This window comes from Tauraco erythrolophus, chromosome 1 (genome assembly GCF_009769465.1).
Source record: "Tauraco erythrolophus isolate bTauEry1 chromosome 1, bTauEry1.pri, whole genome shotgun sequence".
Classification (NCBI taxonomy): domain Eukaryota; kingdom Metazoa; phylum Chordata; class Aves; order Musophagiformes; family Musophagidae; genus Tauraco; species Tauraco erythrolophus.
In genome coordinates this window covers 61,383,485-61,396,653 of record NC_141465.1, presented here as the reverse complement: position 1 = coordinate 61,396,653, position 13,169 = coordinate 61,383,485, and the positions used below count along the sequence as shown (strand labels likewise).

At 42.4% G+C, this 13,169-nt stretch overlaps 1 protein-coding gene across 3 annotated transcripts in view; it reads right to left on the bottom strand.

The window, feature by feature from the left end:
- Positions 1-313: 313 nt before the first annotated feature.
- Positions 314-13,169, bottom strand: part of GABRB3 (gamma-aminobutyric acid type A receptor subunit beta3) — a 205,013-nt gene continuing 192,157 nt past the window's right edge. For 2 of the 3 annotated variants that reach the window (XM_086609878.1, XM_086609886.1), the window contains one exon: positions 314-664. In XM_086609878.1, the coding sequence (XP_086466004.1) occupies positions 314-664 (351 nt within the window). Of the gene's footprint in view, positions 665-5,657; positions 5,680-13,169 lie in introns of all 3 variants that reach the window. The other variant, XM_086609896.1, reaches the window with a different exon arrangement.

Here is a 13,169-nt window from a genome sequence, read left to right as displayed (position 1 = left end):
CAAGGCTTGTTGTTTTGACGACACCTGCCTTTCAATTTAAAAAGTTCCTCTGAAGTGCATTCTATATTAAAGTGTCCATAACCTCAGAACGAATGTGTACATGTGTGTGTGCATACATATACTTTTGCTTTGCAGTGTGTGCTTTTATATACACACAATTCTTCGCTGTATGTATTCACACATACATGAGTATGGTCTACATAGTAAAAGTTCATATATATATATATTTTTATATATAAATATATATATAAACTCTGCAGGCAAGTAGTACTTCACTTGTTATAATTGAAGTCCTTTAAAAAAGTTCAGTCACTCAGTTAACATAGTATAGCCAGTAAATTAAGTTGAAAAGAGAAAATGTGAATGGAAACACCATTCTTGACCATCTGTCGATGGCATTCACATCTGTTAGATCAGGGATTTTTATTTTCAGCTGCGAAGACCTTCTTCGTAAATGGCCCCTCTTGCTGTGGGAGCCTGTTCTTTCTGACGAACGCCGTCCAAAGCTTTCACGATGTGAGCTTTGTTTTCTGTACTGGATTCCTGAGTTGTCAAAGGATATCGTTGAATTTCTGGCATCCGTAACGCTGGTGGTGACCTCATTGCTTGCCACCTCGTTGTGAATTTCAAGTGATGTTAGCAGAATGTTTCCATGGGTGTCCACCTAGGGGGCAAAAATAGAAATATAAATTGTTTCAAAAGACTTGACATCTATCAGCAGAATGTGGGTGTATACAAATCTCCAAACTCACACATATTTTAAGAAAGCATCTATTCATTTTAAGCATGTGATAATCTTAGAAAAAAATGGCAACTCAGCTGCTTAAAATTAGACAAGTACTTCAATACTTTTACAAAGAGAGTTATCATCGTACTACTGATACGCTGTACAAAAACTAATCGTTTTCCTCTCCCTCTAAAACAGTCACGTTTTAAAGAATGGTTTAGTTCAGTGAAATCTCTACGTTGCTGGTGGAGTGGGGAGAGGGTAAGGGATAGATTCTCTGCTACCTACACACAAAGTTTGCTAAAATCACAAGAATGGCTCTGACCTGTTGAACTCTTTGCATTTTGGAATCACAGCACTTATTTACAACTTTTCTCTTAAACTTTTCCTTCCAAAGTCATTTGCACAGTTCGGCAATCATGGCAATGCTTAACTGCAGGGCTTCTCCACTTGGGTACGGGATTTTAAAAAGCAATGAATTTAGACAAGGAAGAAAGCTGCTGAACTGAGGAAACAGGTGGAACTCTTTCCTTCCACCTCCATAGGCAAGAGGCGGTGAGTACAGTGTTGAGCACAGGTGAGCAACGCGATGCCATTTTCAGTAAACAAGTGGAAGGTTATAATCTGACCTAGTTGAGAGGCGTCCCTGCCCATGACAGGGAGGTTGGATTATATGATCTCTAAGGTCCCTTCCAGCCTATGCCATTCTATGATTCTATGAATCACTTAGAGTCTTTAAATTCTAGTTCAGACTCTGTAGTCCCCCTGAGTACCGACAAACGAGGAGCACCACAGAGTTAGGTAAGACTCCTTCAATCCAGAAAAACTTCCAGTTCCCATGAGTAGCACTGATGGGCAGTCCCAAACGATGCTTAGTATTTGGTAGCTTCAATGGTGGAGCACCACGTTCCCTTGTGCCCCATGCCCTGCATGCTGGAGGAGGGGCAGAGAAGACAGCTGGTGCAGGAATCAGCTCCAACTTTCCTGCAGCTTTTGGGAAAGGAAAATAACGTCTGAATGTAAAATAAGCACTCTGTGCTGGGAATTTTCAGCCAGTTAACGCATGTGTGACTCTGTTCAAGTGAACTCGGTTCCCCATGTCAGAAACAGACAGTGAACCATGGCACACAGGATAATTTCCAGTTTTACGTATAAAATTTATTCATCCACAATTCATCCTCCTATTAATACATTTTTCTAACCTGCCACGTGCTCTAGCTGTTGCACGTCTCATGCCAGAAGCATCTGTTTAAAAGTGGTAGAGAAAACACACTACTGTCACGGCCTTTTGAAGTTTGGACAGTTATCCGATACCACGTCCTTTGCAAGCTTCGTGTGATGTGTTAAAAGTACGGGCATGTGCCTGTCCATATGCATTTAGGTTTTTTCAATCCTGTTAAAATTCTGTAAAGTGGATATTTCTTTCATCAATTATTGATGCTATAGCTTATCTTTTCTCAGTGAAAATAATTATGATAGTATATCAGTAACGCTTTGCCAAGTTTCTTGCAAATGGAAAAAGAATATAAAATGCTATGAATGACATACAGGCAAGTAGAAAAAAAAATCCTGAAGTATCCAACAAATCTGGCTCTTGTAGGCAACAGTATCTTACGCTGATGAGTGTCTATAAATAAAAATAAACAACATGAACCAAAATAATGGGGTGGAGAAACCTCAGTGGTGATTAGAAGAATTTATTTTCCCCATGGCAGAAAACCATTGGGTACAAAAGTACAAGCCTGAGATTTGTGGAAACGAGTTCCTGCTGTTGAGCAGTGTCTGTAAGCAGGGAATACACACAGCTGTAAAACACAGCCATGGGTATCGTCACTACTTCTGGTGATCTCCGAAAAAAACTGATTCAGTTTTCTCTGTTTTTTTCCATAAAGTACAAATTATGATCAAGATTTGTAACGGCATTGCGTAAAATGTCTCTACAATCTGCATTTTGCTTATGAAGTTTAAATCTAAATTTCTCATCCAGGCTTCCATGGTGTCACGTCACCTCCTTTCCCATCTCTCCCCAGACTTTGAGAAATGTCCTTCAGCTTACTAAAAACATCCCAGCAGAATCCATTTTGCCGTGCTCCACCCTGACAGCGCTGTCTTCCCCTTGCAGGTCTCTACTCCCTCTCCTTCCACCACCACGATGTCAGCTGCTCTTTCCCTCAGCGCCTCCAGACCTCTCTCGATTCTGTCTGCCACCAACATATACGCAGACATTAGCCTGTCCATGGGGACTTTGCCCTTCTACATCGAGCCCCGCATTTTTCTAAGTGAGGGGTCTGCTGAAAGCTTGAATTCTGGAGGGTGCACCTACATGTTCAGGCTTCTCCTGCCCAAGGAGAACATTAATTTGATTCCCCTTATTTCATCACACTGCACAGCCTGCTTCACCTTATCTGCCATCCTTACGTGCCACCCTAACATAGCTTCTGCCTCTGATCTGCCAATGACGCTGCCACTTTTCACTGCCTGTCACTGCATCTATAAATCAAACCAGAATAGCGATCAAGAAAGTTGCAACATTTGTGTAAATGCTTTGTCTGAACATACCACTATGTCCTATGAGGTTGTATGACAGCATGTATTTTCTCAAAATATCAAACGAGATATATTTGGAAACATACTTTTGAAATGCATCTCTTTGTTAACGGAGCAACAGATTTGCATGTCAAATACAAGGAAGGAGCAGATGGAGAGAAGAAGAGGTCTGCATATACTCGAGACCTGTTCCTGAAAATTGTATTGATTCCTTCAGAGGTTTTGGATAAACCACCTAAGCTCTCAACAAAGTTAGAGCAATGCTTTGTGACAATCTTAAATCGATGTTGTGAAGTATGAATACTTGATGCATGCAACATGTTAAAAAGAATTTGCACATAAGCATGACTTCAGAATGATCTAGAATGGTGCTCTAGTTACCCGGGACATAGAGAAGGCTGAGGTACTTAATGAATTTTTTGCCTCAGTCTTCAATGGTAAAGCCTCTTGTCTTACCACCCAAGCTGTGGAAAGAACTAGCAGGGACTGTGAGGATGAACCACCGCCCACTGTACTTGAAGACCAGGTTCGAGAACATCTGAGGAACTTGAAGGTGCACAAGTCCATGGGACCTGATGAGATCCATCCGCGGGTCCTGAAGGAACTGGCGGATGAAGTTGCCAAGCCACTGGCTATTGTATTCGAGAAGTCGTGGCGGTCTGGCGAGGTCCCCGATGACTGGAAGAGAGGGAACATAACCCCCATTTTTAAAAAGGGGAACAAGGAGGACCCGGGCAACTACAGACCGGTCAGCCTCACCTCTGTGCCTGGCAAGGTCATGGAGCAGATTCTCCTGGGAACCATGCTAAGGCACATGGAGAGCAAGGAGGTGGTGGGTGACAGCCAACATGGCTTCACCAAAGGCAGATCGTGCCTGACCAACTTGGTGGCCTTTTACGATGGGGTGACAGCATCGGTGGACAAGGGTCGACCAATGGATGTCATCTACCTGGACTTGTGCAAAGCTTATGACACTGTCCCGCACGACATTCTTCTCTCTAAATTAGAGAGTCATGGGTTTGATGGATGGACCACTCGGTGGATAAGGAATTGGCTCAATGGCCGCACTCAGAGAGTAGTGGTCAACGGCTCAATGTCCAAGTGGAGACCGGTCACGAGTGGCGTCCCTCAGGGGTCCGTGTTGGGCCCGGCCCTCTTCAACATCTTTGTCGGTGACGTGGACAGTGGCATGGAGTGCACCCTCAGCAAGTTCGCCGATGACACCAAGCTGTGTGGTGCCGTTGACACGCTGGAAGGGAGGGATGCCATCCAGAGGGACCTTGACAGGCTGGAGAGGTGGGCCCGTACCAACCTCATGAAGTTTAACCAGGCCAAATGCAAGGTCCTACATCTGGGTCGTGGCAATCCCAGGCATAAATACAGACTGGGTGGTGATTGGATCGAGAGCAGCCCTGAGGAGAAGGACTTGGGAGTACTGGTGGACGAGAAGTTCAATATGAGCCGGCAATGTGCTCTTGCGGCCCAGAAGGCCAACCGCGTCCTGGGCTGCATCAAGAGGAGTGTGGCCAGCAGGTCGAGGGAGGTGATTCTCCCCCTCTACTCTGCCCTTGTGAGACCTCACTTGGAGTACTGCGTCCAGTTCTGGAGCCCCCAACATAAGAAGGACATGGACCAGTTGGAGAGGGTCCAGAGGAGGGCCACGAAGATGATAAGAGGGCTGGAGCACCTTTCCTATGAGGACAGGCTGAAAGAGTTGGGGCTCTTCAGCCTGGAGAAGAGGAGGCTCCGGGGTGACCTTATAGCGGTCTTCCAGTACCTCAAGGGGGCCTACAGGAAAGATGGGGAGAGGCTGTTCAGGAGGGCCAGTTATGATAGGACAAGGGGTAATGGTTTTAAAATAGAGGGAGGTAGGTTCAGGTTGGATATTAGGAAAAAATTTTTTACTATGAGAGTGGTAGAACACTGGAACAGGTTGCCCAGAGAGGTGGTGGATGCTCCATCCCTGGAGACGTTCAAGGCCAGGTTGGACAAGGCCCTGAGCAACCTGATCTAGTTGGAGATATCCCTGTTCCTTGCAGGGGGGTTGGACTAGATGACCTTCGAAGGTCCCTTCCAGCCCTAACCATTCTATGATTCTATGATTCTATGATTCTATGATTTAAGCAATGATTTAAATGACTTTGGCAAATGTACACAAGCTCTCTCAATGAATAAAGAAGCAAACCAGTAATGGTAGGGTGTCCCGTGCAAGTCAACTCATGTTTGCCTAAATACACAGGCAAGGCAAAATCCTCCATGAGTGAACATAAGTGCGGATTGGTGGCTCCAGGAAAACTGCTCTCCAGGTACAGATAAAGATTAAGAAGAGTAGTTTCCCATCATGGCTACACATGATGAACAAGGCCAATGTCTTTGATACGACTTTAGTTTTACTCATTATGAGCCTTATAATACCATTTTATTAGAGAACTTGTCCTACGAGGAGCGGCTGAGGGAGCTGGGACTGTTTAGTCTGGAGAAGAGGAGGCTCAGGGGGGACCTTATCACTCTCTACAATTACCTGAAAGGAAGTTGTAGGGAGATGGGGGTCGGTCTCCTCCCACGTTATGAATGCCAGAACGAGAGGGAATGGCCTCAAGTTACGCCAGGGGAAATTTAGGTTAGATATCAGGAAGAATTTCTTTCCAGAGAGGGTTGTGAAGTATTGGAACAGGCTGCCCAGGGAGGTGGTGAAGTCCCCATCCCTGCAGATGTTTAAAAACCGTGTGGCTTTGGTGTTGAGGAACATGGTTTAGGGACCCTGACAATGCAGGGTGAATGGTTGGACTCGATGATCTTGAGGGTCTCTTCCAACCAAATGATTCTATGATTCTATGATTTTATCACTTGACTCAGAAATGTCACTGTCTGTGCACTGGAAATTCTCCCCAAAACTTAAACACTGGGCTTTGCTCTTGAATCTTGTTATAAATTAAAGAGATAACATTGTGTATTGGGCCAAGCTCCCCTCACTTCTCACCATTGTGCTTTAACCTAAAGATTTCCCTTGTCTCTCTGTGCCTCTGTGGTTCTTGTAGTCCCCATTCTGCCTAACTGTGGTCCCACCTGAAGCCATTCATTCCCATTTCCCCACTGTGGTCTCTACTGCTGGTGCTCCCATTTTCTCCCTGACACAAGCCAGGGCATGTTGTTTCCATGGAGTGTTTCCCAGTGAGCTCTTCAAAACAGATGGAAACAGCTGAGTACCGAATCATTAATTAATTCCCTGCTGAATCAGCATGGATCCAAATATGCAAAACCGATGCTCTTACTTCAGAATCAATTTTAATCAAAGCCCATCCCTCCCACCTCTGAACAACTACAGCTCCTGCATCAGGGTGAAGTGATTGAATTTCACATAACTCCGTTTGAAGGCTGAGGACCATGAAATGCTGTGAGACGTTTTATACTCGGAAAAACACATTCACATTCGAAGGTTCACCATTTCTGAACTACACATATTACAGTACAAAGAAAAAATTCAAAGACTCTAGCAGCCTACTGTCATTACACAAAAATGGCCATGCCTTACCTAACTGAAGCCAGAAAGAGGAAAATTAAGTTAAGGCTCGTAAAGAACCTCTGTTCGTTGCTCTTGGAGGAACACCATGTCTCCAATAGGCTCAACTTAGATTGTACATTGTAGGTAAGAAACTTCAACGCTCTTTTTACACCTAGAAAGTCCTGTATCTACTTCTTAATTTTAGACAAAATACTGGCTCATTTAGATGTTAAGTATTATATTTTTAAAGAAATACAAGCTAAGAGCTGTTATTGAATACTTCAATCAAGATTCTTGGAAAATTTCAGCTTTAATGCCAGCTTGGAAACACTTTACTAGGGTCAGGAAACTACCATAAGGCTTGATTTACTGTTATGTAGCATCGAAATTATTTCAGGTTCATTTAGTTCTTTGTTTAATATTCTATAAATTTTAAGGAGCACTTTACAATGAAATCTCTTTTTACTCGTAAGTCTCTCGCTCTACTACACAAAAAGAAAGAGGAAGCATTTTGCTCAAATCTCATAGGTATGTTTAGGAGTTCATCAACACCAAATTTTTAAATACCATGTAAACACTTTCCATCATATGAAGCAATATAAATGCAAATAGCAAGTTTAAATAACAGCATGAAAAGCTGTCTCTGTAGTTAGTCTTGAATTATTTTACATCAGAATTGCTACTCAAATACGTTATTCCACAAAATAGATCTCCCCTTAAAATTATGACAAAATGAAAATTATTTTTGGTAGAAATTGTAATCTAGACTCCAGCTACCTGATTCTCACCTGACCTGCACTGGTACAAGCCTCTATGGTATGCAAGGAGCAAACTACCTGGTAGCAATTTTCATCTTCATTACTTATGCATAAATGGCTTTCCAATATGTAGAACAGTAAGCAATCAGGCCCTAAACGTTATCTGTGCTTAAAGCAAAATTCCTTGACCACGTTATGCCTTGGATAATTTAAAAATGATTAAAAACTGCAAGCACAACAAAATAATATTGTCGAGTGTTCCCCGAGTCTAAAACTTGCTACTTCTCTCACTACTATTTTAAGATGTTTATATTAATCAATAAGCACACAAAAATGAGAGAGACGATTATGTTATATCAGCCTAGTAGATGAACCCAGAGTAGGCAGTGGAACTGGGAAGATGAGAAGATCTTAAAAATAAAGGAATAAAAAAAAATGACGAAGTTGCATCACTATCTACCAAGAACAGAGTTTGACAATTAACCTTGGTATGTTTGAACCGATGAAGCAAAATGAAATGTATATACGGTCCTCCCTTCCCTTGCATTTGACACTGTCTATGGATCCTTGCAATCTCTGGGCTGTACTATGGATTACATGTACAATCCTTCTTACCATATCTGGATTTGCACCATTCATACTTGTGCAAAGTGGCTGCAGAACAAAATCAGTACACGCGTGAGTCTCCCAGTGCACAATGAATGTCTCCATCATAAACGCTATAGGACTAGAGTTCTTCCCACACAAACTGTGCTTGTTATCCGTGACAGATTATTTTTCAAAACTTGGCACCTACTCATCACACTCACGCTTCAGAAATATCCCACTGTTCAAAACAGCACCAAAAAAAGTATCCAGGAAAGATGAAGACGCACAGGAGAATACTGCCAGCTTTGCTATTCTCATATTTCCCAATTTAAACTGAGTGATAATTCTGCCACAGCAGCCAAGATATTCATTCTCAGAATAAAACCCCGCTTGTGAGAAGGGTTGCTACAATTAACAATTCTTTAAAAGCGCTAAGTAGATGTAAGTGGCCTGAGTCCCTATTCTCAGCAATGCCTGGTGGGAAGCTGTCGCCTTGGCTGACAGCAGAGGTTTCAGCCAGGAATCTCCAGAGCCAAAAAAATATGCAGGAATTGCCCGATGAGAAGGGCCTTTTTATAAGGGGTTATGCATTATTTTTGTTCAAAGGAAGCTCTTCCCACATGTCTGACAGCCACGGGGGGTTGAAGCTTGAATGAGCTTCTGTGATAGTTACCCTCCTGATTGATACCCTGGGGCTGAACTTTTGGTCCCAACAAACTGAAAACGTAAATTGCCACAGCTTGAACTAAGAAGCAATATTTTTAGCAGGAGACTGTAACAAATCATAACCTCTGTGGATTGGCCCAGAAGGAGCAATGTCCAAAACACATGCTCACCAGCAGATTATGCCAGTAGCCTCTATCACAAGAGTGAACAAGTGAGAACAAGATTGCCTTAGAGCTCTCTCATGCTGATTTAGTTGTAAATTAGGCTGTATCTGAGTCTTATTTAAAAGAAACAATTTATGTAGCAAAACTGAAAGTGCATGGAGAGCTACAAATGAAGCCTGAATCTGCCAACGCAAACAGGAGAAACAGAATTGATCCGTAACAATGGTGATCAATTTTCAAAGGAAAACATTTTTACAGGCCACTTATTCTTTTCTGACAGTTTTTCCACATACAGAGGGCTTTGATTTAGGCACCGATACCATAGGCAGAAGAAATATTTTATGAAAAATCAAGATTCACTTCTTCCTTTTTCCTAGAGCTTGTCCTTATATATGAAAGAGTGTATCAAGGCTGCCACGAGAGAGTTTTCAATCCAAAACTGGTATATGTATGAAAATTGGTTTCCACAAAAAAGGAGTATCCTATGTTCATCTCCAGTAACTATGGTTTACCAGGAAAAGGCTGGAAAAGTTCAGCGAGGAATACCATTTACAGTGCATTATCTGAAACAAAATATGATGCGAAAGCAGTCAGAAGAAGAGACGACTACATGTGAAATTTTCTTTGTAGTCAGCTGCTGATCCACAGATGAGTCATTTGTAAAGGTTCCCTCAGGTTTCAATCTCATCACCAGCTTTGAATCTTTGGAAACCATTTCCAGAGATTCAGTTTAGCCAGATGTGCCTCAGTCACTGTGCCACCTTCAGCAATGCTACCTGGGAGAATGCAGGGCAGAGTTTTCCTCTCCCTTCTGCTTTTCTTTGTCACCTCTGCAATGAGAGGACATTGGCTGCGCTGTTCGCAAGTTATGAGGGTTCTTTTTTGCCGAATGCCTGGAACTATTGGGCTGCTTGGCTTTAATACAGGGGCAGAACCGGACAGAAAGCCACAGGGAAGCAGTGAAGCCAACAGGCAGCTCAGCGGCAGCAGCTGGTGGAGCCTTCCTCAACACAGCAAGCCTCAGTGGCAGCGTATCAGGAATAACTCAGAGAGAAGTGGCTAAAAGCTTGGCGTTGGAGAGACATGTCCATAGCAGCAGCATCAACATGGAGACGGCTGTGCCAGCTTCGGCTTTTCAAACCCATAACCTCTGTTGCAGTTCAATGCAAATGCATTAGGAAGCAGAGTTACTGAGCATGAACAGTGGCTGCTTTGCAAAGCAATTATTAAATAAAACACAAACATACCCACAACTGTGAATTTTGTGGCCTAGAACATTTTTGTTACTAAAACTCTCCTGCTCTACAATCAAATTAAAACTAGGAAAGCATGAAAAGTCCTTGTACTACTCTAAGAGAGGTGTTCCTAACCAAGCCTGCTTAGCTTGCACTCCAGACTTCAATCCTCTGACATGTAAAAAATGAACTACAATACCAGTGTCCATGCTGGTTCTACTGGTTTTCATGGGCTTCTGAGTGAAAATAATGTGGCATCTTCCTTCATCCTTCTCTTCTTCCCTTTGTCTGAGAGACAGACACTGCCTCAGCAGCACTCCCACTCTTGGGTACCATAAGAGCAATGCTTGAACTCAGGGCTGGAATGCCAGGCAACACACTGTGCCGCCTCTGCTCTGCTAGAGCTGCCTCCCGACACCAACAAGTGATTTCCACAGCGCTGCAGCCCCTCCTGTCTGAGCACTGACTCAGGCTGGACCTGATACGGAACAGAGTTGTTCTGTCACTGCACCCACAAGTGACAGCATCTGATGTGAACAATAAATTGACTAATGTTTATTTATTTATTTGCTTTGGTTTGTTTGTTTGTTGTTTTTCCTAGTGTCCTGAGCTAGCACTCTAAATCAGTGACGGGGAGCTCATGCACGTGGTTCATATATGAGCAAATTCAATTACTAAAACTAAACAGCAACACAAATCAATCCAAAATGGTAGTCTTAGAGACAAACTAAAAATAATGTCTTTTCCCAGTTTTATATTTGAACCCTTTTCAATCTTCTTCCCAGCACAGCTACATTTTGACAGTCATCAAAAATGCCTGGTTTTAGGCATTCTCCCTTTCTTTAAAAACGGCGTTTAGATCCAAAGAACATGAGATTTGAAATATTACCCAGGATTAGAAACCTTCCCTTTCTGAATGAAAATACACTCCATGGAAGCCTGATGCCTCACCGAAATCACAAAACCAGTAATTTCATTGAACTTGAGCAATGTAGTCTTCATCTATGGCTCTGAGCCTCCCTTCCTATGCAGTATGCCCTCCAGTTTGTGACCCTCTCCCAGGACACCCAGCCCCTGAGTCCCAATTCTAAAGCAAGAAGCAAGCAACTGCGGAGCAGCTGTTATTTCCATCAGATTCAATGATCTTCAAGAGCCATCAAAGGAGAGGCTGGAAGTTAATGCCTCTTTACTGCCCCTGAAGAGGTCAGAGCCAACGTTGTAGAGCTTTCAGGTCCTGTCCTACACGGCACGTATGTTAGAAACTCTGGCATGACTATGTGTCTTGCTACATCCATGGATGTCTGTACATGTCTGTACAGCACAGTACATGGTGGGCATGATCCAGAACCATGGAAATAATTTTCCTGCTTCAGGGCTGTGCTGTCTGGAAGCCCTGGTAAACTTTGTCCAAAGTAGATCTGCTAGATGGATATTCCCTGAACTGCTTGTCCTGAAAGCAATGGGACCTCTTATCCACTCTAAGCAACTCCCTCTGCTTTGCATTTTCCAGTATTTCTCAAATGAGAAATTCAGATTTGACATCCTTCATCCACTGAATCTGCATTTTCTGTCTATGCTCTATTTCAAAGGAAGATTTCTGATCAACTCCACCTGATGTTTCTGTCTTTTCCTGTTGTATACTGGCACTGTTTCTCTGAAGGCACTGCATACAGTAACTGCAACGAAGCCCTACTAACTTCACCAGCTGAGGCCTGCAGACAAAATGTTTTCTACAGAGAACAGGAACATACCTTATGATTTATTCTATGTCATTTGAACAGCAAATATTCACAGTCAGTATATGTATTTCTACAAAGCATACAGAGTTCCCTTTCACAGCTGGGACTCCAAGGGACAAAGTAACACACTCTTCTTCCAGCTCTGGTGTGCTGAATTTGTATCCTAATTTCATTCATGTGCAGCTGATATTAAACCAGCAGAAAAGTCAGAACAGTTCATGATATTTGCTTAGGATGGTCCAGAAAGAAAAGAAAAGGTTGTAAGCCAAAAGTGAGAAAAACAGGTTGACATATGGTATGATTGGATCTGGGATATAAAAATAGCATCATCTGGGTATGAAACCCCCTCATTTTCATTAGTTAAGGCACTCACGCTTCTGTTGATAATATAGACCAATCGATCTCAAGATAGAAGAACAGTCAGGCATGGGGTGCGATTGGGCCCATCAACAAGACTTGTACTGAATTATGTAAATCATTTAAATGGATGAGATTTACCAGATGGTTTCCATTGGGAGAACTGAACCTTTAGTGCATACATCTGCATTACCTGCTTGCAGCTAAAATCTTCTCCACTACTTTCAGTTGTGATACTCTTTTTTTGTCCATCTGCTTTTTTAATTATTACAACTATTTACTTTTCCAGGAAAGGGAATTCATTCTTGCTGCTAGCTTAGTCCTAAGCAGTGCTGCCAACTGTGAGGAGAATTCGGTCTCATAATATAAGTGGACAAAAATGAATTTACTGGTTCAAAAATTATTTCACAGATATGAGTGTCAATAATTAGGTGTAGTTCTGCATTACATTTACTATAGTAGACGGAATCATTAGGATCAAAAATACAGCTTAAAATTACTTTTATACTGGTATTTAATAAACAGGTAGTAGTTTTGTCACTGTGAACTCTTGTAACTTATAGCCAGTCCTACTCAACAAAAATGAATGAAAAAGCCTCACTGGGAGCATTTTAGCCAATAAAGATGTTCTAAGAAAACCGACATGGCTTGCTAACATTATATAGTGTTGAATGCCTTGAATTTTTCTTCCAAAGTGGAAAAAAAAAGAGGTATTCATTGGATGAAATAATACTCTACGCAAGGAAATAGGCTGGAGTGTAATCAGCACAGAACATGCCAATACTGTGCTTCAGAAATCAATCTCAAAGTTTCTCTAGGAATCATGATTTTCTGCTGGTCTTAAACAGCAGCAGACGAGGATGCCACACACAGCAGTTCAGCTATC